The sequence below is a fragment of the Indicator indicator genome, chromosome 4 (assembly GCF_027791375.1).
Source record: "Indicator indicator isolate 239-I01 chromosome 4, UM_Iind_1.1, whole genome shotgun sequence".
Lineage (NCBI taxonomy): Eukaryota > Metazoa > Chordata > Aves > Piciformes > Indicatoridae > Indicator > Indicator indicator.
This window is the reverse complement of record NC_072013.1, coordinates 10,192,039-10,219,930: the sequence shown is the minus strand read 5'-3', so window position 1 is coordinate 10,219,930 and position 27,892 is coordinate 10,192,039. Positions and strand designations below refer to the sequence as shown.

General features: G+C 46.9%; 2 protein-coding genes across 2 annotated transcripts; one reads left to right on the top strand and one right to left on the bottom strand.

Annotated features, from left to right (window-relative positions):
- The first annotated feature begins 1,251 nt into the window (after nucleotides 1–1,251).
- Nucleotides 1,252–14,664, top strand: ZFYVE19 (zinc finger FYVE-type containing 19). The gene is made up of 11 exons (XM_054400356.1): nucleotides 1,252–1,305; nucleotides 1,807–1,928; nucleotides 3,737–3,790; nucleotides 4,317–4,477; nucleotides 6,407–6,552; nucleotides 7,962–8,076; nucleotides 8,610–8,819; nucleotides 9,290–9,369; nucleotides 10,047–10,139; nucleotides 12,758–12,900; nucleotides 14,183–14,664. The coding sequence occupies exons 1-11, from the start codon at nucleotides 1,252–1,254 to the stop codon at nucleotides 14,247–14,249; spliced, it is 1,245 nt and encodes a 414-aa protein (XP_054256331.1). The 3' UTR covers nucleotides 14,250–14,664.
- Nucleotides 14,665–20,135: 5,471 nt separating this feature from the next.
- PPP1R14D (protein phosphatase 1 regulatory inhibitor subunit 14D) lies at nucleotides 20,136–26,752 on the bottom strand. The gene is made up of 4 exons (XM_054400640.1): nucleotides 26,570–26,752; nucleotides 22,445–22,540; nucleotides 22,214–22,246; nucleotides 20,136–20,204 (listed from the first exon to the last, which is right to left on the bottom strand). The coding sequence occupies exons 1-4, from the start codon at nucleotides 26,750–26,752 to the stop codon at nucleotides 20,136–20,138; spliced, it is 381 nt and encodes a 126-aa protein (XP_054256615.1).
- Between the last annotated feature and the right edge of the window lie 1,140 nt (nucleotides 26,753–27,892).

Genomic DNA, 27,892 nt, shown 5'->3' with positions numbered 1-27,892 from the left:
TACATGCCTTTCTGAATCAGAATCTTACCAAAAAACCAAAAAGGGTAACTTGAGCACAGTGCTAATTCTCATTAGAAAATACACTTTTTTGTCTTACTAACACCCAACAACAGCTAACGGCCCAAAAGTCAACACGCTACTAACTATGCCTGCATGGCGTACATTGGCATGTAAGCTGTGATGCTGCACTGGAACTTCAAATTATAGAAGAGCAGATTTACACTGGATGTTAGGAACAACTTCTTTACTATGAGAGTGGTGGAACACTGGAACAGGTTGCTCAGGGAGGCGGTTGAGGTCCCTTCCCCAGAGATATTCAAGGAGAGGCCCGACAAGACCCTGGGCAACCTCATCTAGTTGAGGATGTCCCTGCTGACTGTGGGGAGGTTGGACTGGATGACCTTTGGAGGGCCTCTCCAGCGTAGACCACTATGATTCTGTGAATCTATGAACTGCTGTAAGCAGTTACTTAACTACATGAGAAACCAGCCAAGCACCCGGCCTGCCGGTCCTCCCTTTCCCCCTTCACAAGTGACAGCTCTTTTCGTTGCTGTGGGAACAGCAAACACGCGGCAAAGAGAGCTAGGCCAGGCGCCGGGGGAACCCTGACAAGCAACGAGGCCGAGGCAGCACCCACCCCGTGGCGTCAAGAAGGCCGCCCTCTGTGCCCTCCTGCGCGGGGAGGAGTCGCTGCCGGGCCTTCTCTCCTCCCCTGCCCGCCACACGGGGTACGAAACCAACTAGCCATGCCCATCGACCAGAAGCTCCCATTACCATCAGCCCCACCGCGGTGCCTACCGGGAAACGGAGTCTTGGCAAGCCCCACCGCTTGGGTTCCCGCTGCTGTCAGACTACAGATACCACAATGCATCGCGCGGCAGGACAGGATGTTGTCGGGCAGGGCCGGTAGCTCCCGGCATGCCTGGGGCAGGGGACGCTGCAGAACCCTGGGCAGGGTAGTTCTTCTGCGAGGATCATCTGGCAGCTGGGGGCGGGCTGAGCGGTACAGAGGACTACAACTCCCGGGGGGCCTTGCGCCGGGGAGGGGCAGAGCCGGCCGGCGTGCGAGGGGTGGGAGGGCGGTGACGCATCCTCCCCGTTACCGATAACTCCGGCTGGCTGCCGCGATTCCGTGCTGTAGACAGACTCTGCGGGCTGTAGAGCAGAGGCGGGAGTATGGAGTTTAGCATAGTGGTGATGCAGCGCTGTGCTTGAGCGCTGGGCCGTCCCAGTCTCGCCCCCTGTAGTGCCATGGATAGCCGGTGCTATGGGTGTGCGTCCAAGTTCTCTGTCTTCAAGAAAGAGGCAAGTCCGGCTGAGGGGGGACAGGACTCGCGTGTGCCTGCCCAGAAGTGTGAGGGTCTGAGAGGGGAACCGGGGAACTGCTCTCGCCAGGCGACTGGGCCCGCACCTCGGCCAGCATCGCAGTTTTGTGCTGCTTCCTGAGCTCTCGTGGTGCTTGGTTTCAGTGTGTCTTGAAATAGGGGTGAATACTTACAAAAAAAAAAAAATTAGGTGCCGTTAGATGCCATAGAAACCCACACACGCTTTGTTGCTCTATGAGATGTGTCTCTGTTTCCAGCAGGAGTTACGTGCTGGTGGTCAGATGCTCGTGAGCGTCTCCGTATCTTTAGCACCAGCATCTCATGATACGGTTCTCTTTCAAAGTCAGCACTACCTCAGCGTTATTTTTAGTGCACCTTGGCATGGGCGTTGCTCCTGCATGTGGCCGGCCAGAACTATGGGTTCTGTGCGTGGTGACTCCGTGATGAAGCCCTGTCCTGCCCCTCCTTTGTGTCTCTGCAGTGTGGATGCAAGAACTGCGGACGGTCGTTCTGCTCAGGCTGCCTTAGCTTCAGTGCAGTGGTTTCCCGCTGTGGAAGCACTCAGCAGAAGGTGTGCAAGCAGTGCCATGGAAAGCTAACTGGGTAAGGTTGGAGTGTTTCTTCACTCAAAGTCAGCATCCTGTTGTGTTCCTTCATTTTGCCACCCAATGCTGTGTTGCAGAGCTGTGCCTTGCACTTGTGCACTGCCTGTACCCCAGAGTCTCCAGCCAGGCCGTTGCTGAGCTGCTGTTAGGTGCACTGGAATCAGGATTTGTGAAGCTGTTCTGTATGGTGACAGAATAGTCTGAAAGAACCAGGTTTGAATCATGGATAGACACTGAATGCCTATGGATATCTTAGCCAGACAAGACCAGGTTAAGCCCCAGCATGGTTTTGCCCAGGAATCTACACCTCTTTGTAAGCACTAGCAGTCTTTTCAGATGTGTTGTAATTGAGCAGCTTGACAAGGTGACACTCAAAGTGTTTTTACCTCTCTAGGCTGTGACACAAATGAGGGGTCCCTGCAATGTGAAGCCTGAAGACTCAAAGTTTTGTGTCATGAAATTGATTTGCTTTTAAAAGAGAAAAAGATTTGCTTTTAAAAGAAAAAATATTTGAAAACATAACCTATAGGTTGCCTGTTGAAAACAAACAAAAAGTAATGCACTCTGGTTAGGTTACACACATCAAGTAACCTAAGAGCACAAGTTTACACCTCTCTGAACCAATTCTGTGTCCTCTTCCTTCTCTTAGAGTTCTCTTTTACCTCCCTTCATCCTTTCTTTCCTGTAGCAAGGAATTTTCACCAGTGAGTTTGGAATTTCGTGGCTTTGCAGGTGTCTAAAGCAGAAGAGCCTCTCCTTAGCTGAGGTCTTCAATTCAGAAGCACTGGCTCATGAAAACAGAGTGAGCTATTGATGGTGAAAATGCAGTATTGAGTGCCTCAGTTCTGAAATTTTCTGGTTTCCATTAACAAATCCAAAGCCATTAAGAAAAGAGGGCAGCCTTTCTCCATGTTTCTTTTGTGGGTTTTGTTTTTGGTTTGTTTTGTTTGTTTTTTTTTTTTTTTGTCTATTCAATGTTAATACTAGGCAGTTACATCAGAAAAAAATCCTTCCTAGTTTGGAGAGCAAGCAGATAATACACGTAGGCTACAGCTTTGTCAGCTGCACACATTGATGTTCTTCTTGCAAATAGCTTTCAGAACAGAAACCTTAGAAGTGGGAAGGGGTCCAACAGTGTTGCATTCATTCATTGCTGTACAGGCCTTAGCACAGAACAGATGTGTGTGGAGCTGTGCCTTTTAAGAATGACTACAATATGCTACCTACCTTAGCTAAGTGTATAGTTCAGCAGCTCAACCTGCATACAGCAAAGTAGAAGATAGCTACACAAGACATGTTTGTGGTGTCCAAGTGTGCTAGGTGTCATTATGATACTGGTGGTTGTATAATAATTTTGGTAATGTTTTCTTTAGTGTGGATTATATAATTCAGTGTTCATTGTATGCCACAGCTCCTTTCAGAGTGCTCTGCTGTATGGAAGCTAATTACACTGAGAGTCTTACCTAACTGCTCTCTGTCTGCTCTCTCAACTGGGAGGTGCAGGCTGTGGGAGGCAAGGATATTTCAGCCACACCTCCTCTGGATCACTGGTGACCATATTAAATCACATTTTATGCAGATGCAAAACAACTGGACCAAAGAACTGGAAATGAATCCCCTGCTGTCCCAGGCAGCTTTATGATCTCAATCACTTCCATAAGCTGATGACTCTCCGTATTAATGAGATTATGAAAGGGGCTGTACCAGGAGGTTGAGAAACACACACTGGTTCCTCTTGATTTGAGAGACTAGATGGTTGAAGCATTGCCAGTATCGTGACTTCAAAGAAATTGTATTGTCTTCCAGAGAGGGGTCTCCAAGCAGTTCAGCAAAATGGTCACCACCAGAAAACTACAAAAAGTGAGTTGCTCTTGTCAGTCAGATGGTTGTTTCTGCTGCAGAATAGCCTTTCAGGCCCTCATTCCTCATCCCCTACAGAGACCAGCAAAAGTGGGGGCTGTGATGTGGGTATTTGCTTGTTCAGAACGAGATAAAGAATGAGGGTTTTGTTTTGTTGCATGGGTTTTTTATTTGTATGTTTGGGGGGAGGGAGTGTGCTCTTTTGAGTAGACCTCTGAGCAGCCAGCTGCCTGCCTTTATTTGTGACTGATTGGGGTTGGCTTGGAAACAAGAAGCTGGTGGTGAAATGTTCCTTGTCTCCCTAGAAGTGGTGCCAGGTGCGTTGGTCCTGTCAGCTAAGGTTTTCCTTATTCTTGGGAGTACCTTATTGTGCTCATGTGTGAAAGGCTGTTACAGGAGGGAGTGGTTTCTGTGTAGACACTGATGCTCTTCATGTAGCCTGTTGGCTTCACAGGGGATGTTTTTGTACCTCAGAGTTTAAACCCTTGTTCTCAATTGTCGTGTCTTCTTTCCGTCCTTGTCACAGGCGTGTAGCAGCTTTTGAGGCTAAGCAAAACCAGATGAAAGAACAACAGAAGGCAGCTACAAAACCCCCAGGTCAAACAGGCTCCAGGTACATGGGGCTCTCAAAGGAGGATAGAGCTATTGCAGAGAGACTGGAGAGGCTCAGGGAAGAAAGGAAACCAAGTAAGTTTTGGAGGATGATGAGGATACTACAGCTGCTTGGGAAATGTGGAACCTGTGGGGAGAGGGAAATGCTGGGCTTTCAGAGCCTGTCTTATTAGGGAATTGAAGGATTGAGGTTGCACAGAGCATCTATATCCTCCTGCCACAGTGGTCAGATTCCACAGTGATTTTTAGATTAATGTTCCAATTTCTTTTTGCTTCTTGGGGTTTCCCTTGAGACTGCTTCTCCATTTTGGGGCAGTAGTTTAACCTGTGAAATTGAGTTCTCATTTTCCATTGCTTGGGTAAAAGTCTGCGTCAGGCCCAGTACGAACAGAATGAAATGAAGGTCTTTGGCCAGACTGTTTTCCAGAAGGTTTCCTGTGGGTCATTGTCCTGGGCAATAGCAGTGCCATTCTCTGTGGTACTGCCCACAGGCTGGGCAGGGACTGGCTGGAAAGCAGCCCTGAGGAGAGGACTTGGGGGTGCTGGTGGATGAGAAGCTCAACATGAGCTGACAATGTGTACTTGCAGCCCAGAAAGCCAACCAGATCCTGGGCTGCATCAGGAGAAGTGTGGTCAGCAGGTCAAGGGAGGTGATTCTCCCCCTCTACTCGGCTCTGGTGAGACCCCTCCTGGAGTACTGCATCCAGTTCTGGAGCCCCTATTACAAGAGGGATATGGACATGCTGGAACGTGTCCAGAGAAGGGCCACCAGGATGATCAGAGGGCTGGAGCTCCTCTCCTATGAGGACAGACTGAAAGAGTTGGGGCTGTTCAGTCTGGAGAAGAGAAGGCTCTGAGGTGACCTTCTTGTGGCCTTCCAGTATCTGAAGGGGGCTACAAGAAAGCTGGGGAGGGAGTTTTTAGGATATCAGGTAGTGATAGGACTAAGGGGAATGGAATAAAGCTGGAAGTGGGGAGATTCAGGCTGGAAGTGAGGAAGAAGTTCTTCCCCATGAGAGTGGTGAGAACCTGGAATGGGTTGTCCAGGGAGGTGGTTGAGGCCCCATCCCTGGAGGTTTTTAAGGCCAGGCTGGATGAGGCTCTGGCTAGCCTGATGGAGTGTGAGGTGTCCCTGCCCATGGCAGGGGGGTTGGAACTAGGTGATCCTTGTGGTTCCTTCCAACCCTGACTGATTCTGTGGTTATGTTCTGGCCAGTCCCACCTCACAGAAGAGAAAAAGGCCTCTCATCCTGGTCCACAGCTGTCAGGTTCTCGACAACCTTGTAGTGCTTGTGGGAGGAGAACCTACTTTTGAAACTGCTATGTGCTCTCTGAAGGGCATAGAGCACACTGCAAAGTGGTTACCTGATTATCATAGAAGCATAGAATCATTTGAACTGAAAAAGACCTTCAAGATCATTATCTAACTGTAGCTCTAACACTGGCAAGTTCACCACTAAACCGTTTCCCTAAGTGCCATGTCTACACATCTTTTAAATACCTCCAAGGATGGTGACTCCACCACATCCCTGGGAAGCCTGTTCTAACTTGATAGCCCTTTCTGTGAAAGAATTTTTCCTAATATCCAACCTTAGGTTTTCGTGGCACAACATGAGAGCATTTCCCCTCATCCTGTTGTGTAGCACAGGAGGGTTTCAGGCTGTGACACCTCCTAGGTCTGCATTAAGAGATGTGGGCCTGTACTGCCTAAATGACACTCTGGTCTCTGCCTGTGCCTGGTATCCTGAGTAAGCTGATTGCCAAATGAGATTACCCTAATGCTGACAGGAGATAAGGAGACAAGGAGTAAAGGATAGCAGTTAGCATTAGGGTGGTCTCGGAGTCATTGCAGTATGACCCCTCATTGACGTCAGGGGCTGAGGGTTTTGCTCAGGCTCTCAGAGTCTGAGTCCAGAAATACAATTTTAAGAAAAAAAAAAAAATGAAGCCTTTTATTTTCAGTAACAGAGTAATCTTCCCTGCTTGGGCTATTCTGAGTTGCAGAGTCCATTCCTACGCAGGCTGAGATTGAAGCTAGGCTGGCTGCTCTGAAGGAGGACTGCTGGAGACCTGTTCCATCCACGCAGGAGATGGAGGACCGGTTGGCTGTCCTGCAGGGGAGGGATCCTCCTTCCCAGGCTCCCAGACCTGTAAGTTCCCTCAGCTGTTTAGCCAGCAGTATATTCTAAGCTGACATAGTATCTGGTGTCTCAGCCTGTTAGCTGTTCTTCCTTACTTAGAATTTTTGTGTCCAGGTGGCTTCCTTCAGAATCACAGAATCAACCAGGTTGGAGAAGACCTCAGAGATCATCAAGTCCAACCTAATACCTAACACCTCCTGACAACTAAACCATGGCTCCAAGTGCCACATCCAATCTTTTTTTGGCCACCTCCAGGGATGGTGGCTCCACCACCTCCCTGGGCAGTACATTCCACTGGCCAGTTACTCTTTCTGTGAAGAACTTTCTCCTCACCTTGAGCCTCAACTTCCCCTGTCACAGCCTGAGACTGTGTCCTCTTGTTCTGATGCTGGTTGTCTGGGAGAAGTCTCCATTTCCTGTTTGTGCCATTGCTGCAGAAGTGAGTGGCCAGACTTTGCCAGTTCACTGTTTCATTTTAAATGCAACACAGAATCACAGAATGCTTTATGTTGGAAAGGACCTTTAAAGGCCACCTCACCAACCCCTCTGCAGTGATCAGGACGCTTAGAGCCCCATCCAAACCAACAGGGAATGTTTGTAGGAATGGGGCTTTTACCACCTCTCTGGGCAAATCTAGGTCAGTCTTTCACCACCTTCACTGCAAAAAAAATTCCTTCTCATATCTAGTTTCAATCTTCCCTCTTTTTGTTTGAAAACATCACCCCTTGCCCTGTGGAGTATATTTCTTCATGTCAAATGTAGGTTGTGTTTATTTTTAACAATAGATGCCATGTTCTTTTTCCATTCAACTTATTTGTATATCTAATATCTGTTGTTTTTTCAGAGCTGTTTGTCTGTGCTTGGGGCTTCTCAGCCCTACCTTCTAACCTTTTCTTCTAGTTGTTACTGCATCCCAGCTGGGCAAAATCTTGTTACCTATTCCAGAAATGGAAGCACAGGGTGGTTAGTCTGAGATTACAGAGGAATGAGTTAGATATATGCCTTCAAAGAATGATCTTCTCCCTGTTTCCTCATGCTCCTCTTTCAGCAGTGCTGCACACCCAGCTGCTATCATAGGCCTCAGCAGGGCTGCTGGCTGGTGCTGTTGAGAATTGCACCTTATTTACATCAGGGTGGTGGCAGAGCTGGGGTTGGGACCCAGCAACATGTACTGCCATGTGTTCAGCAGCACTTTGCCTTATTTGGGTCACTGCTTTTAGAGTGGTGTGCTTTCAGCACCTCTGGGAATGAAGCCCTGAAAGTCTTGCAACAAATAAATGTAGGATGAGACTCTCAAGATCAGTGGAAGCACCATTTTGTGCTGCCCCCACCAAGGATGATCTTCATTACCAAACATTTCCTTTGAGTATGCCACTTTCCTCTCATTTGCCTTTTTCCCTGCCCTCCTTGTTTCTTAGGTACACAAGCCTCCTGACACTAGAAGCCTGGTCCAGCAGACAGATGACTTGTTAGCTCAACTGTCTGAGGAAGTTGCCATTGATGAGCATTACAGACCAAGAGTCCAGCCTCAAGGTATCTATTTTGGCTTCCAAAGACCTGTTTTGTCTAATAATGTATGTGCTGTGGTGAGGAGGGAATATGTGCCTCCTTATCTAGCTTACAGGTAAGCTGTGTGTCCAGTTTGTCCTTGTCTCCCCTTTATGACTCCTAGACTGACCAAGGGCAGCCATCTGGCTGCTTCTCATTATCTTTGTTTGGAGATGTTTCCTCCTTTTCAGGGTTGTGTTATTCATATTGCTTCTCTCTGAGGTTACCCTTCCCTGGGGAGGAGCTGTTGCTGCTGCTAACCCACCAGTGCTCTTAGGCAATCTGGGATACCATCATCTTCCTAGCTGCAGTGCTTGCTTTGGAATCTCGCTGTAAAGCACAGATTAGTTCCTTTCCTTCTCTCTGTACAGTGTGGCTCCTCCTGTGGCATACCTTCACCCATTATTACCCAGATGGAAAGCAGCAAGCTGCTCTCATGCCATTGCTTTAGCTGTGTTGTCTGTGCCCAAGGAGCATTGCTGCTTTGCCACCAGTGTGATCTGTGTGTCTGTTTGCAGTTGCCAGTAGCCAAAGCTTGAATGATCTCAATCGGGACAGTGAAGATTGTGTTTGCCCTGCTGATCTGGACCCAAAACAGCTGGAGGAGGAGAAGAATAAACTTCTGGCAGAAGCTGCTGCTGAGCTGAAGGAAGACAACACGAGGCAGGAAAAGATCCTCCAAGTTGCCAAGAGACTGGCAGCACTCAAAGGCGAGGACCCAGAGAAAGGTGGGTAACAGACAAGAATACAGTGCCCAGAGAGGAACCAAGTTCCTGTGACAGTCATTGCTTTTCAGAGATGTTACCTGTTTAATGCCTTTCCTCTGCAAGAAGCAGTCTGAGATTTGGTTCTGTCTGTAAAGTTGTTCAAGTTGGTTCATCATGAGACCAGCATGAGTGATCTGCCAGGGATGTAAGGTCAGACTGCTTTGTCTTGCACCCTTCTTTGAGGTAATTCTAGCATGCTCTGGTGAAGTGAGCAAAGCTTTTAAAAGCAAAGCTCTGGTTTTGGTGGGGATTTTTACCCTCCTTCTCCCAATATTAAAACCAAACAATGATGAGCCTTTTGTGAGGAGTCTCCATCTGAAAAGGATCTGTTTGTGCCAGAGCTGGGATGGCAAACCCACGCACCATGAAGGACTGTGTGGCAGCAGGTTTGAGGCAGGTGTGGGTTACAGTCTCCTGTCTCCCTCCTGCAGTTACACTGGAGATGTATCGACTCCCTGACAGCGACGAGGAAGTGGCTGAGGAGGAAGCCATCTGCAGAGTGCTAAAACAGGTCAGAAGTGGCAGCTGTGGCCTTGTTTATCTTCCTCTCAATCCTTCCCACTGTATATGTGGAAAGGATGAGTTTCTGTTCCTGGGCAGTTTGTTCCTCCCCTACTAGTGCATTTTCCAACACTAGCTCCCATGGGCCATTCAGCTACAGGCTATTGACAACATCACTTCTTGTCTGTCACATTGTCTGTCTCATTCGTGCTTAGTGTGTCTCATGGTGTGTGTTTCCTCTCCAACCTCACCTTGCTGGCACTTCCTTACTTCTTGTTTCATCTTTTCTCCCACTCAGCTAGAACATGGATGAGATGTGTACTATTTAGCACAGCTTCTGCCTGGGTTTCTCTCTCAAGTGTCTGAATTGTCTTGCATGCAGACACAGCTTTCTGTACTTATGTTCCTGCCAGGTTAGAGACCATACATCTGTGATTAGCATCATGGTGAGGGTCTCCTGATAGCTGCATTGCAAAGCAGAATGTGTTAACTGAAGGCCCCTCCTTGCTACACTGACTCTTTGGAGTGCAAAGAGCTAGCTCACATCTGTCTAGATAACATCAGATATATTCAGACCTGTCATCTCCTGTTACTACCTGAGACCAAGGAAAAGGGCAGGACATTCAGAGCCTGAAGTATGGCTCCCAAATGTTTGAAACAAGTCTTACTACTTTCTGTTGTTACCAGCTCACAGAAGAAGCAGCCCTGGATGAAGCAAGTGGGTTCAACATTCCCCCAGGGCCCTCACAACACAACCCGCACAAGAAAGCGAAGCAAAAGGTCAGTGAGCTGGTCAGTCTCTTGAAATAACAGTTATAGGGTCTCAGGAGAGTACAGTTCTGCAGCAAGTTTGCTGTATCCTAGGCTTGATGCAGGAAAAAACCTGGCAACCAGCTTCTCCAGGGCAGACAAGGCTTCTGCAAGGCTGCCCAGCCCTGAGCCATCATAGAATGGTCATCTAGTCCAACCCCCTGCAGTGAGCAGGGTCATCCTCCAGTAGATCAGATTGCTCAGAGCTTTGTTGTTCCTGACCTTGAGTATCTCCAGGGATTGTGCCTCAACTACCTCCCTGGGCAACCTGTTCCAGTGTTCCAGCACCCTCATGGTAAAGAGCTTGTACCTAACATCCAATCTAAATGTCCTCTTCTCTAATTTCAAACCATTGCCCCTCCTATCACTACAGGCCTTTGTAAACAGTCCCCCTGCAGCCTTCTTGTAGGCCCCCTTCAGGTACTGGAAGGGCATACTTTTAAGAAGAATTGCTCCCTGGATATAATTCCAGCTCCCTTTCTGCTGAATGGGATGGTCTCTTCTAAACCCAGAGAAGTTAACTTAGGCTTCACAAGATGAATATTAGAGAAGGAATTTTTAACTCACCAATATAACTAGACCAAGAAGGTCACAGTCTGGTACCATACAGCCTCAAGCAGGGTAAGTGGGAGGTTTGCCAGTGCTTTCAACATGTGCAGAAGAGAACCCCTAGATAGTAATCAACTGGCTGTGTTCTCATACAACGTCAGAGGAAGGAATTAGTAACAAGATCCCCTATGCTCAGAATGAGTTCCAGCCCTATTAGGGAGATATATACACCTTCTCTAATGTATATTAGAAGAATTCAATGGACCTGTGACTCAGAGACACCTGACAGGCCTGTCCCCAGTAGGAGAAATTATTTAATTGTAAGCATTATTGCAAACATCCATCTCATAAGCTACACCCTGCACTCCTGGGGTTACTGATGGAAAAGATAGTGCCACCTCATTGCTGTGGTGTTAGCAAGCTGCCCTTGCCAGTGCCCAGACACTGTGTCCCAGTGTGTGTGTGGCTACTCACTTCCACAAGAGTTATCTGTCAAGCAGATGGAGACAACAGGTGGCCTTATGGATAGATTTTTAGATTGGTTTCAGAAGATCTTTTGGGCCCAGTCTCAGGTGCAATTCAATAGCAGGGGCCTTTAGGCAATCACTTCCTTTGTCTCAGTTTTCTTTCTGTAACAGGGAGAAAACAACCCCTCCCCACTGCTTTCCCCTCCTACAGAGAGGTGCTTTGCTCTGCTCTATTGAGGCCTCACCTGGAATAGTATCCAGCTCTGAGGTCCCCAACACAAGACAGACGCAGACCTGCTGGAGCAGGTCCAGAGGAAGGCCACCAAGATGATCAGAGGACTGGAGCACCTCTCCTGTGAAGACAGGCTGGAAGAATTTGGGCTATTTGGTCTGGGGAAGAGAAGGCTCCAGGGAAATCTTACAGCTACATACATTTCAGTATCTGAAAGGGACCTACAAGATGTCTGGAGAAGAACTGTTTAGAAAGGCATCTAGCAATAAGATGAGGGGCAACAGTTTGAAATTGAAGCAGGATAGATTTAGGTCGGACATAAGGAGGAAGTTCTTCACAATGAAATACTGGAACGAGTTGCCCAGGGATGTGGTCGAGGCTGCATCTCTAGAGACATCCAGGATCAGACTTGATGTGGCCCTGGGCAGCCTGATGTAGTTGGAGATGTCCCTGCTCACTGCAGGGGGGTTGTACAAGATGACCTTTGAGGGTCCCTTCCAACCCAATGCCATCTGTGAATCCGTGAAACTTCTCGGTCACTTGTTCTTGCAGCAGGGGTTGTCTGTCTCTTGGTATTGCTATGGTGACTGCCAGAAGATCTGGGCTTGGTGCCCTTAACACAGTATGGACAATGATTAGGGGACGTGAGCATCTCCCCTGTAAAGAGAGACTGAGATCCCTGGGGCTATTTAGTCTTGAGAAGACTGAGAGGGGATCTGATCAATGTCTATAAATATCCGAGGGGTGGGTGTCAAGTGGAGGGGGCCAGGCTCTTTTTGGTGGTTCACAGTGATAGGACAAGGAACAATGGGTTCAAACTAGAACAGAGAAGACTTCATCTCAACGTGAGGAGAAACTTCTTTACAGTGAGGGTGATGGAGCACTGGAACAGGCTCCCCAGGGGGGTTGTGGAGTCTCCTTCTCTGGAGACTTTGAAAACCCACCTGGATGCGTTCCTGTGCAGGCTACCCTCAGTGATCCTGCTCTGGCAGAGGGGTTGGACCTGATGATCTTTTGATGTCCCTCTGATACACTGTGATACCGTGTAATGTTGGTGTATGTTGCTGGAGACACTAAATGAAGGTGAATACCAGATTAATTTCTGAGCAGCATAGATTCATCAGCAAGTGCTAGGCAGCACCTTGGGTTTTTATTTAACCATCTAAATACACATGGAGCCTGTCCTTCAACTCCGAGCAAGTTCTTCTCTCAGGCTTGGGATCAGCAGAGGGTGAGCTATGGATTGTGTGATGTGTAGCTGTGGCCATTGTGCATTACAATGAAGGTCCTGAATTGTCTGCTGGGGTTTGAATTCTGTGTCTGTTTTCCTTGTGAACTAGAGCCAAGCTCCAACTGCCACAGCTCTCGCCAGGGCTGATGACAGTGATGAGGATGAGCTGCCCTGGTGCTGTATCTGCAACGAAGATGCCACCTTGCGCTGCCATGGCTGTGATGGGGACCTCTACTGCCAGCGCTGCTTCCGGTAAGCCTCAGGGGGTGGGTCACAGGTGAGCTTGGCTGCTGTTGTTCCTCCTTCCCATGGGGCACAAAAGCAGGCAGCAGGAGGGGAGGGCTGAGGAACCCAGATCTGAGGGGAGTGCTAGTCGTTAGGGAAGCACTGTGTGTGAACAGGGACTGATCAGAACAGAAGTGTTCTGTCTGAGCTGCTCCAGTGCCTGTTTGGGAACATTGTCTGATGTGCTGTGTTGTGTGGGATGGGATAAGCAAGACCATTGTTCAGTGACTCCTATGGCTTGTTAGTGACATTGGTGGATAATCTGGGCTGCATTCCCATAAGAGGGGAGGGAGATCAGATAGGATAAATTCCTGAGGCTTTTCTTAGGTTGAGACTTGGTAGTCTTAACCCCTACTAAAAAAAATGTGTGTTGAAATATATGTGGGTGAACCTTTTTTCCTCAGTTAGGCCTTGCAGCAGCTAGTCTTGGCTTTTAAATGTCTGTAGCTTGATTTTTGACAAAGAAGTTCAATGTCTCAGATTTGGAGGGTTAATTCCTTTGAAGACCTGTGTGGCTTCTCTTTTTCACGCCTCTAAAGCATTGGGTAGTTGGCTGGATGACATTTGGACAGCAGGATGCTAAGGATTTGGTCGGGATAGCAAGAGATGCTTTTTGTGTGTATTCTCTCATTGCCTGCAAATATTTTCCTAGAGATATGGAAATGGAGTTGGGGAGAGCATATGAAAATGGTAAGGAAGCATATGGCTGTCAATGTTAGTTTTGTTTGGTTTTAATCATCTATCAGAGGCAAACATCAGTAAAAGCAGAGTCAGCAGTCTGGCAGGTGAGTGAATGTATCAGTTGTACGCTTCCAATTCAGGCTTGTCTTACTCAGGACTGCCTGCTTCTAAGCATGGTTAAGGCAGCTGCTTGGGATTTTGTGGGATTTTTAGCCACAGCAGTTATTTTTCAGACTGTCCTTTTGACTGTTGTCATAGAAGTTGCTAATGTGATTGAGAATCAGACATAGTGCTGAAAATGAGCTACGTGAATCTGGGAGAGGGAAAGAGACAGAGGGACCTATTGTTACTTCCCCTTCCAGCAGGCAAAGATGGGCACCTCAGAGGTTTCTTTTAAAAGAAAGTATCTTAAATATTCAATTCATGTGACTGCCAGTTGAGTCCTCCCAGCTAACTCTTGGGATAGGTTTCTGGTTAAAGACTGCTGGAAGATACCTTGTGCAGTGGCTAAGAGGGAGTTGCCTGCCTGTGTCTTCACTTCTGACTGTACTGCATGTTTGCTTCTCAGGGAAGGCCATGATGAGTTTGACCTGAAGGACCACCACACCTCCCGCTATCATCTTCCTTGCAAGTAGAAGTGGTCATGGCCTTCACGGGCAGAAAAGGAGATGGAAAACAGGAAAAGAGAGGAGTTGGCCAGATGAGAAGAATCCAGGTGGATTTGCAGCCAAAGCGGGTGATGCCTTGGACAGTTAAAGGATGTGCTGTAACCCAAGAGAGGCTTGGAGGGTGTGACTTACAACCAAAGAAGTGCATGGTTTGCTCTGCATGCTTGGGAATAAAGGAGGACTTGATGTGAGAGCTGGATCCGAGTCTATAAATACAGCCATTAAGGCAACGTGGGTAGCACTAAAGATGTGTGTTTCAGGCAGTTCTGACTGGCTGATAAGTAACTTCCTGCTTTTGCTAACAGCTTACACACTGGTTCAACAGGCAGCAAAGCACTTTGCACTAAGAGAACTGTCTCTGTTGTGGTCATGTGTGATGAGAACTTCCAGAGCATAATAAAAACTATTTACAGAGACGTGTGGTTAAAATCTGTCCTGGAAATGCCTGATAGAGCCCTTTACAAAGTAATGCAATCTCAGTCCTAGAATCAGGTGGCTTAGAGAAAGAAATGAAGGGTCATGAAGTCCTCAAAAATATTTCTGTGGCATGGCTGGAAAAGGTGCCTGGGCTGCCCAGCCTTTTGCTCACAAAATGGTGGATGCTTTGCAAAGGTAACTTGCTCCTGGTGCACAGCATTTTGATCCCTGATGGCTGTGCCAGGGTTCCAAGGGGTCTGGAAGAGTTTGTGTCCTATGTGAACAATACTTATTTTTTTTTGGTCCCCAGGTAGGATGAAGATGTTACCTGTGTGCTGCTCTTTGGCTGTGAGAGGAGCTCACATCTCTCCCTAGAGACAGTCCAAATGCAAGGGGCAATTGGCAGTGACCAAAGCACACAGAATTACTTCAAACACCTAACTACACTTGCCCTAAACTGGCTCTAATATCCCCTCAGGACGAGTTCTTCCCAGGACTAGAATGAGGTTTCTGAGACAGCTCTTGGAGGCTGACCAAGTCCAGTGGCAAAAAAACCCAAAACAACTGAGGATTTGCCTTTGACAGGGAGTTTCCAATGAATCTTGTCTGTCTGGTTTGACACTGCCACTCCCAGCTGAGGGCCCTGCCCCTGTGCTCAAGGTCACTGCCTCTGAGGTGAGTTGACAAAACAGCCTTTGCCTGCACCTCAGCCACCCCTGGCCAGAGCACAGCAACTAAACTGCTGCTGAAGATGGTTTTGTTTTAACATGCTGGACTGGATGAGGTCCTTCAGTAGAAACCTGTATCAGACAATGAAAGTCATACTGCAGGTCAGCACACTGAAGGGTGCAAGGTCATTCAGCAGGGCCACTAAACTCCTTTGTTAGGAAGGGGTGATAAAACCTGACTCCTGGAGGAGGATCTTCTTTCTCCTGGCAGGCCTTGCTACACCTTTTCTCTGTGGAACAAGGAGATAGGAAAACTACTTGAGTTGTTGTGATGCCAGAGCTCACCATGAGCCCTGACTCCTGGAGGAGGATCTTCTTTCTCCTGGCAGGCCTTGCTACACCTTGTCTCTGTGGAACAAGGAGATAGGAAAACTACTTGAGTTGTTGTGATGCCAGAGCTCACCATGAGCCTTGTGTTAACACCAAATTTAAGTAGAGAGTAACTGCCCTGAGGAGCTTGCAGTCTTAGAAAACAAAATGCTGTTGTAGCTTTGTGTTATTGTTGGAATGAGAGTTTTTCATTGCTATTTGACCTGGGCAAAATTAGTCTGAGAGCAAGACAGCCCAGTTCTGTCTTTAGGTTAAGTCCTTTGTGTTTTGCATGTATAGGAGAATCATAGAATTGTTAGGGGTGGAAGGGACCTCAAGGACCATCTAGTTCCAACCCCGCTGCTATGCTCTTGTGTGTCTTCTAAGACACATGCACCCCCTTGGGTTTCAGTCAGTCTGCTTTTTCAAGCAGTTGGTACACACTTTAACATTTTAATTCCTGTTTTACAGCTGCTTGCCCTCTCTCTTTTTTTGTTTGGTTTCATTTTTGTTTTCTAGTAGTATGAGTTGATGATGAGCTTGCAACGTTTTTGAATGCTTCATCAGCCACAACCAAGCTTTGAGCTGCTTTTGCAGCAAGGCAGTCTGAGTCTCATAAGCCCTGCCCTGTTCACATCAGAAGTGAAGGAGCAGGTTACGACCAGAAGCACTTTTATTTCGTTTCCCAGATTGGTTTCTGTGGGGCCATCCCAAGGAATCCAGAAATGCACCCAACCCAGTACCTGAAATAGGACTTAGTCATGCACAGAGGAGTCTCTTCAGTCATACACACACATGCTGATGCTTTCCTTGCACCGCCAATGGAGGTTTTTGTGGCTGCTGAGCTTTCTGCAGGTAATTGGCCATTTTAGTAGCAGGCCAATCACTTTTGCCCCCTCCCCAAAAAACATTCCCACTGTTGCTCCAGGGAGCAACATGTAGAAGGGATGGGAGGGGGTATCTAGATCAGGTGTCTGTTGTGAAAGATGAATGCTGCGTGACCTGCAAGTGTACAGCGCACTTCTAGCTGTGTTGCTGGTTCCTTGTCCTTGCCTTTTAAAAGGTGCTTGCAAATAAGAGATTGGTAAACAATCAGTTCCTGACAGGAGGCCAGATCAATCTCACTCATATCCACTCAAGGACTGAAGAGAACTTGGTATCTTCAAGAAAAATAATCAGCTCCTTTGCGTCTTTGCAGCATGCCACGAGAGCACAAGGAGCCTTTTGTTTCCCTCTCCAAATGTTTTGTATGTGAACTATTACATGTAGGCTCCACCCCAAGAGGAGATCAAAATAATAACACCAGGTTGAAGTTGGGTTAGCTTACAGAGTTCTCTGCTTGGTTAAACTGCATTAACTTTGCCTTTGCTGTGGTTCACAAACATGCAGATAGTCTCAAGTGCTGTAATGTGGTCAGGTGCTCAAAAGCAGCAGACAATATTTTTTTAAAGGCAATGTTGGTCATAACCAAGGGGAAATTGCATTAAAGGTTATTTTATACACCTTCAGCAATCTTCAATTAGAAAAGCACCTGAACTTCAGTACATTCTGAGTTATCTTGGTAGGGTCACAAGGGCAGAGTTCCTCTCAAAGAAACATTGTTTGGCAGTATTCTGTATAGCAAACACTACAGCCTTCTGCTAGTGATGGTGCTGAGAAACAGCAAAGTCAACTGGAAGCTATTAAAAAAAACAAATTAATTTAATCTGTCCTTATAACCTAGGTTGAGAACACCCAAAAATTAAATAAAAGCAAGTGTGATTTACTTCTTTTAAGAACTAAGCAAAAAGAAGTTGCTCTGATTGCCTTATGCTGGGTTTTTTGTTTGTTTGTTTGATTACCCCTGGGCTGAGAAATCATTAGCACTGGCCACATCTTGCTTTGGGTTCCCCATGGTCACACTGCTCATCTGAACTGCTCTTGTCTGGTAGTCATGTCCTTAGGTGTCAGAACCAGCTCTACACCGTGGGGGCAGCAGTTTTTATTGCTACTTACAGAATAGGCACAAAGACAGCTCCTGTCAAGCAGAGTTTCAAGAATCTGCGTTTTCCTGAGTTTGTAAAAGTCTGCCTTAAAGCACAAACAAAAATGCTCTTTGCATCCCCTCATACTGGGGGAATACAGAATAATGTCTGGAGGGGAGGGGAAGTCTATCTGTCAGGCCAGAGGAGAGGCATCTCACGTCTTGGTGCTGTCACAGCTCAGCAGAATAAAACAAAGCCTTCTGGTAGGGTTTGTAATTAATCTGGATGGCTATGCACTCCTGTGCTGAAGTTAATTACAGCTCTGGTTGAAGACGCTCAACCCATGGCCTGTCCACCCAGATTTTTGCCCCTGAAGTTCTGCTTGAACCTAATAGGTGTTTTTAACAGTGCTGAGGGCTCTTCATGTGTTGCTCTCCTTTCTCAAGGGGTCTGATACATGAATCTTAGCAGGTGCAGTTCAGGAGCAATGCCAGATCTACAACCAGTGCAGCTCTGGGTTTAATTTTGTTACTTATTTTACTTAAAAAGTTGAGATTTGAGGATAGTAGGCCTGTGCCTTAGGATGTGACTTAGCACATCTGTAGGGTTACAACAGATAGATATCCAGACCTGATAAAGGAAGACCATTTCTCCAACCCAGTGAATGAGAAAGCTGCCTGGAGTAGCCTTAGGACAAGGTATGAGCTGCATGGCTTGCTAATTCCCAGCATGTGAAAAGAAGCAAACCTTTACATCACAGTTGTTACTGAAGCTTGGATTTTGTCCTCAGAGATGTGCACACAGCCCACAGCTTGTTCACTGACATTGTGCTGGAAAATAGGAGTGAAGCAAAAGGTAATTAGTGGTCATAGAATGGTCTGGGTTGGAAAGGACACCCAGAGGTTATCTAGCCCAAGCCCCTATGCAATAAGCAGGGGCATCCTCAACTAGATCAGGTTGCCCAGGGCCCTGTCAAGCCTCACCTTGAATATCTCCAGGAATGGGGCCTCAACTACCCCCCCTGGGCAACCTGTTGCAGTGTTCCACTAACCCACTCACCCTGTTACTGGTAAAGATGGCAAGACTCTTGTATTTAACATATTACTGGTCCAGGACAGGAGTTCTTGTTTGTCTTTCTTAGTTAACCTGCATGTCCCTTTTGTCCCTATCTCACTAAACACGCACTCAGAAACTGGCCTTGAACATACTGGTACTTGGCTGCTCCTCTGGATGCAACTCAGCAGCTCACCTCCTGTGTTTGAGAGCATAGGGGTGAGACATAAGGTGAGAGTCTGCTCCGCCCAAGAGATCAGCCTCCATTTGCCATCTTATTTCCTAGACACATGGGTCAGGTTACTGACTTGCTGAGAGGCTGAATGCAGTTTCCTTGGTATTTTTCCAGCCATGCATTAGTTGCAGCCAGAAAAGTTTGTGCAGCAAGACAATGTGTCCTGTTGCTCCTTTGTGAGATCCACCTGCCTACAAAAGACTCACTCTGAGGGGCTCCTTGCAGGGGAACTGGGAGCAGGGATTTTTCTTTTTCTTTTTTTTTTTCACTTCAGTTTTCCTTTAGAGTCCAAAAAGAGAGCAATGCATAGCTGGTTTTCTCTGGTTTAATATACAAAATAAGCATTTTTCCAACATCTTTTTAAATGATGAGAAAAATCCTTCCCAGATCTCGCTCCTTTAGAAGACGCATCTAAATCTTTAAGTCCTAAATTCCACCAAACCCAGGAAAACAATCCTTCTTCCATTAGCTTCAGCAGCTCTTTCACTGACTTCCTCTTCCCCTTGAGCAGACCAGGTGCACTGGAACATCTTCCTTCCATCCTGCCATATAGTATCTGCCTAACCTTCAGGAATAGCCAAGGCTTAATAAGATTTAGAAAGTACGTGGAGTGCTGTAGAGTTGGGCACAGCAGTAACAGGCAAGAGACATCACAGCTGGGTCCCAGCCAGGCTGAAACAGGGTGCAGCTCAGTAGTAACTTATTTTCCACGTTGGTGAATGAGTGATATCCAGTGAATGAGTGATAACCAATGCCTTGTTTTCCTTGCAGCACTTGGAAAGGAAGAAATCCTGATGAGTGCCTGAGGATTGCGTTCAGTGCTCCCCAGCCATCATGGAAATTCCTAGAAAAAACTAAAGGAAGGACATCTCACCCTATTCCCCAGCTTAAAGTGCCCTTTAAGACATCTCACCCTACTCCCTCAGGTTAAAGTGCCCTTTAAGAATCAGGAAAATCTCCAGTTTTGCTCTCTGCTGTATGTGTAGCTCTGGAAGGAATGGAGACTTCAAACCATTGGTACAAAGTTTACAAACTTGGTGCTATTCCTCACTAACAGTAAGTCTGAAGTGATGTTGCTGATCCTGGTTTTTGTGGGGAAGATGCACATTTCCTTGTGACCAAAGCTTGGTGGTCCACGTGGGCAAGGTCATTTCTTCTGAGGATTGGTGACTCTCCTGAGACCTTTCAATCGACTCAGCAGTTCTGTAATGAAGTCCTGCAATGAGAATGGGTTGAAGAAGGATGTCATGTTAATTCCAGGGCTCCTGAGCCCTGGGGGTACTGTGGTGCTTGCATTGTTCTCACATTCACCTTTGTGTTGAGCAGAAGCCAGAATTTTTACGTGTTCAGCAGAACTATCTTTTAGCCTAGGAAAGGAGACCTTTTGATGGATGAAAAGGGTCGAAAAGCCTCTCTGCTTCCCTCCCCCTGTCTCCCTCTGGAGCAGTCATGTTTACTTGCTTGCCCCTCTTCATCCCAGATATCTGGGTTTTGTTCACCCTGAGATGACCTCAGGATGCTGTTGTCCTCTGTTAGGTTCCACTGCTTCCTGTTGCCACCATAACCTCCTGCCCACTTCTGCTGCGCTCCCAATCTAGGGCAAAGCAAGCTGTCCCTCTTGTTCAACCTGCACAGCTCCATGCTGTGGATTGTAAACCATCTTGGAGCTCTGCCAATTTGACAAGGAAGTGGCTGGCAGAAGAGAGGTGGAGCAAAACATACATAGGACTAATGATAACCTGGAGGAGGGGTTGAGGACAGGCAGAAGAGATAGACGAGCAGTTAATGGAGATAAACCCCAACTACTTTGCTGACACAGCTCAGCACTATGAACTGAACTGGACCATCTGGTTATTCCAAGCAGGAGTCAATGTGACTGGTGCAAACTTCACCCTCTGCATGACAAGTAACATCACCATGGAGGAGTGTGCAGCCTTTCTTCACTTGACAAGACAGCTACATATCCTTGTAATTAGGCAGGGTTCTGGAAGTATTGTAACTCATTACCATTTGTGCTGTGTGGAAGCTTCCTCACTTGGGTGGTCAGAGGCTGCCTGCCACAGTATGCTCTGGAAGTTAACTGCCCAGGACCATGCGTACCTTTACAGTTAGTCCCTTTAGAGGAAACCAGTTTTGTTTCCTCTGTCTGCTTTCTGCAGACAGGCTGCTGTGATTTTTCAAGGGGACTGCACTCAAGATCAACAGAGTGAAAGTACTTATTTTTGCCAATAGGGCAGCAGCATCTGTAGTTGGCAATACCATGCTGTCTGCAAGACACTCATGAATCAGTAGAGCAAACTCTTTTCAGTTATTTCTCTGAGAATGTGAGATTCTTACCTCAGATCTGAAATTCAAACACTCTGAAAACTATTTCCCTCCTGCCAGCCTTGTCTGCTGAACCTCTGCTAGGAGACTCTCTGTAATGATTGTTAAAATGAGTTTGATTTCCACAATAGTTTGCATCCAACTCATTTCCTGTATGCTTGCCACTGTACAGCCACATAGGCTTGACAAGATGTGGAGACTGGTGCAAGATGGCCAAGCACAACGTTCACAGGCAATGCATGTGACTGAAGCAGCGATGGGGAGACTCCATTTGCTCAGGCACGCAGAGATGCAGAGCAGTGAAGGGAGTTGCTGTGTGGTGCATCCACTACCCTGCCAAGTGTTGGACTCCAGTCCTTTGGACGTTGTGAGAACTTCTGGGATCTCTTGAACTCTCTGACTCAAAACCAGTACTTGTAAAGTTCAAAAGGGACAAAAAACAAAACAAAACCCAAAACCGATCCAACCCCAACATGTATAAAACTAACTGATGTGGCCACAGCTCAACAGTTATCTGCCCAATCAAATCTGAGGGCCATCCTACATTCTTGCCACTTGTAACACTAGAGTGGTTTGAGCCACGAATGTATTTAGTTAACAATGTACAAGATGGTTTGGGAGCTGTATCACTGCCTGTGGCTGTGGCTTTTTTGGTCAGTTTAGGATGTCCAAAACAGGGAATGAGCATTCTTTGGTTGCAAAGCATAAATCCTTATTTGCTCCACTGCTCTGCCTTCAGCTCACCCATGCAGATTTACACAAAATGACAAACACCTCCCACTGGGAATTCAACATGTCTGCAACATCATGTTAGGCACAGTAATCTCTTGGCTGTTCAACCAAGTAGCAACAGAGACACACTCTTACAGCACAGGTATATATTGATGGTGCTTCACTCACCTCTGTTGGGCTGGAGCACTCGTGGAGGATTTCCTAAAATCAAAGGGGGAGTCATTTTAGTATTTATGAGCTGACCTGGTCTCCCCTCCCTGTGGTCGTACTGCATTTGACAGGCTAGGAGGCAGGGAAGCATCATGCACACTCTATATACAGATTCTGTACCCCATGCATCACTGCTTCTCTTTATGAAGCAAGTCCCCAACTTAAAGTCACCAATTCCCTCTATCTGACCTGTAGTTTTAATTTCTGTTCTTCATTAGGGACCTCCAGGAGATCTTCAAGATCAATTTGTGGTTCAGGAGCTGCTGCCTCTGTTTCCTCTCTTAGCTGAAACAAACAAACAAATAACCAAGCCACAGTTAATAAACATTCAAACTTCTAGGAACTCTAGAGGCCATCTTTAAAGAACTGAGTAGTTGAGAATGCAGTGGTTAGAATAAAACTCTGCTGCAAAGTTATGCTACAAATCATCTCAGAATAAGGAGGTTCTAAAAAAAAGAGGGCATGGATTGCAGCCCCTCTGTGGTGCCTGCTACAGCCACACATCCTGACATCCACATTCTTCATCTTTTTCCACCTTATCGCTTGATAGCACTGCTCAGGGATCATCATCCCTCCTGGAAAGACCTCTTCCAGAATATCCAGCTGCAGCTGCTGACTGCAGCACAGCGTGAGCCAGCCTGGGACAGCCCTCAGCTGTGAAGAGCACACAAGTGTTCACCAAATAAATCCAGTGGGGCTTTATCTCAGAGAGACACAACTGATGAAAGGAGACCGTGGGCTTTTAGGCTAAATGCATTCAGAGTCTCCTTGGTATTTATCCTAAGGCTTTTTGCAGTAATGGAGAGTAAAACAATGATGCTTTTGGAGGGCCTAATAATATTTTGTCAGCTTTATCTGGCAAACACGACCAGGATGTAACAGTCGCCTTTAAGGTAAGAGAGACCCCAGGCTTTGGTGATTGGAGTAATCATCTTGGAAACGTTTATATGCTTGATCACAGACACACTGTAGCTCCACATGCCTCTACAAGACTGGAAGGAAAGCAGGCTGTGGTCTCCAAAGCGTCTCCAAACTGAATTTGTGACAAGACAGCACCAGTGATGTTTTAACACAGTAAACAGCACAGTACCTGGTCGCTGGGTAGCCTTTATGGTTGTGTGTATAAAACATTAAACAAGTTTCTTTTCTTCCTGTAAGCGTTATCACAAAGGTAATAAATAATAAATATCTTTATGATAATACTTACAGGAAGAACAAACCTTGTTCAGGGCAGTGTCTTATACCAAGCCAGAGAGGAAGCAGAAAACCTTTGTTTAGCTTTGTTAGACAGCTGGCTTCACAGTAAGTAATAAGAGGGAGTTAAATATATGTAACACTGTGACCCACACAGCATTTCTTAGAAGTAATAGTTTCCATGTGACTGTCAGACAACAGCATTGATCCAGCCTGACTTTGTCCCTGGCTAAAAAGCTCCGTAGGTCAAGAGGGCAAGACAGGGTAGGAGTCCTGATGGCTCTCTGATCTTAGTGTGGATGGTGTCCTGACTTCCATGTGCAGGGAATCATCTTGAAAAAAAACACCAAAATTGTCTCCTGAGTCTTAGTTTTGCTTTGTAAAAAGCCCCATGGCAGTAAGTATCACAGCATTCAGATTATCTATGTCAGGAGGTGATGTTTGAACTAACCTTGCTGGCTAATCTGCAATGCTGTTTGTTCTCACTCTGTCACACAGATTTCTGGAGGAACATTATGCTGCCAAGGGCAGGTGGAGCAAAGAAAGAAGACAGCAAAGAGACAGTGTGATGGAAATAGATGGATCCAAGGAAATCCAGACTAGCAGGACTAACTAAATACTCTTGCTACAATCCACAAAGGAGATCAGGAGGACCTGCTGGGCACCTGGGTGGTTGTAAGTAATGTATTGTGACACATGTATTTATTTTGTAAGATTCTATGTCAGCCCCCGTTGTATCCTATTAGCAGCCTCTGACCTGGCACAGCATCATGTTGTGTATTTCCTGGTAGCAAATGCCTTTGGTTGGCCCAAATACACCAGGAAGCTGGGAAACCTGTTGTGCTGCAGAGGTGCTAGCAAAGGCAATCCACTGGCAATCTGTGCCTGTAAGGGCATGGCTGGATTCCTCACTTCTGCCTGCTAGGATTTTGTAGTAGGATAAAAACTATCCCCTTTGGGCAGCTCCTCTGATGGCAGTAAATCTCAGAAAATCAGAAATGATAACACAACCTGGTTTGTGTTTCTGACACCTTTACAAGCGTACATCCATAGACTTGAGCAAGTAAGAGTAGAACACAAGGACACTCACCTTGGGTCACATCACTGATGGTACCATGCTACTGGTGGTACCATGTGCTTTTCACCTGTCTCAAAAAACCCCAAACCATCTCTTTAAAACAGCAATAATTCCCCCCCAGGGCAAGGTGTTCTGTTACTCAAAGCAGCAGCCATTCTCCTTGCCCATCTCTGCCAAATCTCTACAGTCAGGCTAAGGACTCTGCACTGAGCTAACAAGCCCAGGAACAGTCCCTTAAACTTCAGTGTGGCACCACTGCTGCTGTTCTTCTGAACAGCCTTCACTCACCAGGACCAGCAGTTTGGAGACACGCTGAGTTTTTGCCTTTCTGAATAGGACTAGCAGCAACATCTACTCCTATGTCCACTGTATGGTGTTTCATAAGGTATTATATCATGAGGCCTGAGATACAGCTGAGAATTTGTTACTGTCATTTTATAAACTATAGAAAACAACTGGAAACTCACCAGTAAGTCTTGAAGAGATGATGAGCTTTCATCCTTTGTCATTTTCATTAAACAAGCTCTAAAATTGTTTGGGAAGTTTGAGAATGTTGATTAACAGAACAGGAGCAGTGCTATGCTCATTTTCAGAGGAGCCATGCATTTGTAACAGAGGAAGGGGCATTCTCCTCCATATTTATTTTCTGCTGCATGTTCTTTGCATCAACTAAAACAGAAATTAATCATTTTTCTCTCCCAACATGTCTTGAGAATGACAGAATATTAGAGATTGAAAGGGACCTCGAAAGATCATCCAGTCCAGTCCCCCTGCCAGAGCAGGATCACCTAAAGAGGTCACACAGGTACATATCCTGGTGGTGGAGTTTGAATGTCTCCAGTGTAGGAGACTCCACAACCTTTCTGTGCAACCTCTTCCAGTGCTCTGTCACCCTCACAGTGGAAAAGCTTTTCCTGATGTTCACATGGAACTTCCTATGCTCCAGCTTGCACCCATTGCCCCTTGTCCTGTCACTGGACATCACTGAGCAGAGCCTGGCTCCATCCTCCCAACACTCACCCTTCACATGTTTATAAACATGGATGAGGTCACTTCTCAGGCTCCTCCAAGCTAGAAAGACTCAGCTCCCTCAGCCTGAGGTTTAAGACCATGAGGTACAATGTCAGAAATCCATTCACCTTCTCCTGTAGCACACTCCAAAGGAACTATCTCAAACAATGAAAAGCACCATCCCTTCTGAACACTCCCAGTGGAAGTGCCAGCCATCTAAGCACAAAATATGAATAGAAATGACACTACCGAGTTAAAATTTCAGTGTACCCAACCAGTGTTAGCACTTGACTTAAATGTAACACCACCCTGAAGGAAACATATGATGTACCCTGCAACAGATCAACCAAAGATTGGTAGCATTCAGGTGCTGGACATAGGCACTCTTGGATCTTAGTGGGAAAGCTCTCAGGCAGGAAGAATTTAGGAAGGGCTGTTGGTGGTGTGCAAAGGGAATCTCAGGCAAGAAAGACAGCTGTGGGGATCTTTGAAGATGAAGGCATAGGATCTCTACGTTTGGTCACGGTTTGGTTTTTTCCTTTTTCTTATGCTGCCAGTAGTGTGTCCAGACCCTGGAGCCACAGAAACAGCATTATCTGGAGCTCATTCCAATGGCAGCTGTAGCCATGCTGTTGTGACCAAAAGGAACAAGGATACATGGATAGCTCTTACCCAGCTAGCTGCTTGCAGCAAAACCTATCACCACACAAGGCTCAGCAACAAGAAAGCATCCCAGGTTTGTACATCTCTAGGTTTTGCTACTAACCTGAACAAGAGCTACACCCAACCCCAGCAGGTGCAAGACCAAGCAGTTTAAAGCTAGTTTGATGATACTGGTGCAAACTCCTCTGACTTGCAAACACACCAGTCAGAGACAGCGCTGTAGCAGGTGGCAATAAGATACCTAGTGAAGACTGAAGATGGGAAGCTACTTCCAACAAGGCAGAGCAAGCAAACTGTTGTGCCAACACACAGGGCATCTAGTCCCCTTCACCTGATGAGAGAGGGACTGTTTTCCCCCAGTGACTCACCCGGCACTGGTACAGCTCCTGCAGCTGGGAGTTGATCCATTCCTCCAGGTCTAGCCAGCGCTGCAGGTCCTTGCGGTTGTACTTGATGGTTAACTTGCCCAGCTTCCTGTGTGAGGACTCCTCCCCAGGTTTCTCTGGGGTCTGGAAAGTCACCCGGGGCAGTGCACTGGGGTTGCTGGCCATGCTCACTGCTTCCTCCTCCAACAGCTGCAGCTGTCCCTCCTGTGGGCTCCCCGACTCCTTTTCTCTGTCTGCTTTAAGCAAGGCCTCTCTGTGGCTCACAAGCTGCTCGCAGGCGCCAAGGGTGGGCAGCATTGGTGATCCCGGGGAGAGAGGTGGGGGAGAGCACACAGCCAGGGCAGCAGCCAGGCTCTGCAGGCAGAGTTACAGCAGCAGACTCTTGGGTTTCACCACGGGCTGTGCTGATGGGAGCAGGGAGGCAGGCAGAGGAGTTGTTGTAATAACATCTGTTGTTAAAAGAAGCCAAGTGAACCAGGGAATTGATGAACCAAGCTGGTTAATATTTAACACAGCAGCTCCCAGAGGTGGGGAAGCAGGAGGTTTTAAATTACTGTTTTCCTACAGGCATAACTTATGTGCATGTGCAATTCCAGAGGGCTGATCCAGACATCAGGCCGTGAAATCCTGCTGTGTTCAAGCTCCACAAGACTTTGTAAACTACTTTGCCTTCAGCTGCAGGGTTTAGCTCCCATTGAAGCGATGTATTTGGCAGTTTGGTCCCAGCACGGACAAGGAGAAGAGGTCTGGAGTCAGGTGGATGCATCCACTGTTTTAGGAGAGTAGGTCAGTGACACTGCAAGCCAGCTTGGGCTCAGCAGTCCCATTTTATGGCAAGAGGAAAAGGTCTCAAGTTGCACCAGGGCAGGTTTAGATTGAACATTAGGAAAAAATGCTTTACTGAAGCAGGCTGCCCAGGGAAGCGGTGGGGTCACCATCCCTGGAGGGGTTCAAAAGATGTGTAGATGTGGTGCCTGGGGACACGGTTTAGTGGTGAACTCGGCAGCGCTGGGCCAACAGTTGGACTCGATGATCTGAAGGGTCTTTTCCAACCTAACCAATTCCATGGCTCTGTGGCTTTACATTGCTCCTCAGTCTGTAAATTTATTTCAGTTTTATCAACAATTTCTGTAGAAATCCTGGTGGCCTGAATTTGAGATCATTTATGAAAGAGGCTTCTGAGATCACAAACTGCTACTGTACTCTATGTTATCATGGCTTGGTTGACACCCTCTTTCTTACTGGAAGACAGGTTAAAGGTCTGCAGCATTATTGCCCTTTGCTGTTTTAAAAGGATACACGTGA

Coding starts and splice junctions, on each gene's coding strand:
- ZFYVE19 (XM_054400356.1), top strand. CDS start 1,252: ATGGATAGCCGGTGCTATGGGTGTGCGTCCAAGTTCTCTGTCTTCAAG. Junction 8,077..8,609: donor ACCAAGAGTCCAGCCTCAAG/GTATCTATTTTG, acceptor GTCTGTTTGCAG/TTGCCAGTAGCCAAAGCTTG. Junction 8,820..9,289: donor AGGCGAGGACCCAGAGAAAG/GTGGGTAACAGA, acceptor TCCCTCCTGCAG/TTACACTGGAGATGTATCGA.
- PPP1R14D (XM_054400640.1), bottom strand. CDS start 26,752: ATGGCCAGCAACCCCAGTGCACTGCCCCGGGTGACTTTCCAGACCCCA. Junction 22,541..26,569: donor AGGAGCTGTACCAGTGCCGG/GTGAGTCACTGG, acceptor TGTTTGTTTCAG/CTAAGAGAGGAAACAGAGGC. Junction 22,247..22,444: donor AACAGAAATTAAAACTACAG/GTCAGATAGAGG, acceptor CTTTGATTTTAG/GAAATCCTCCACGAGTGCTC.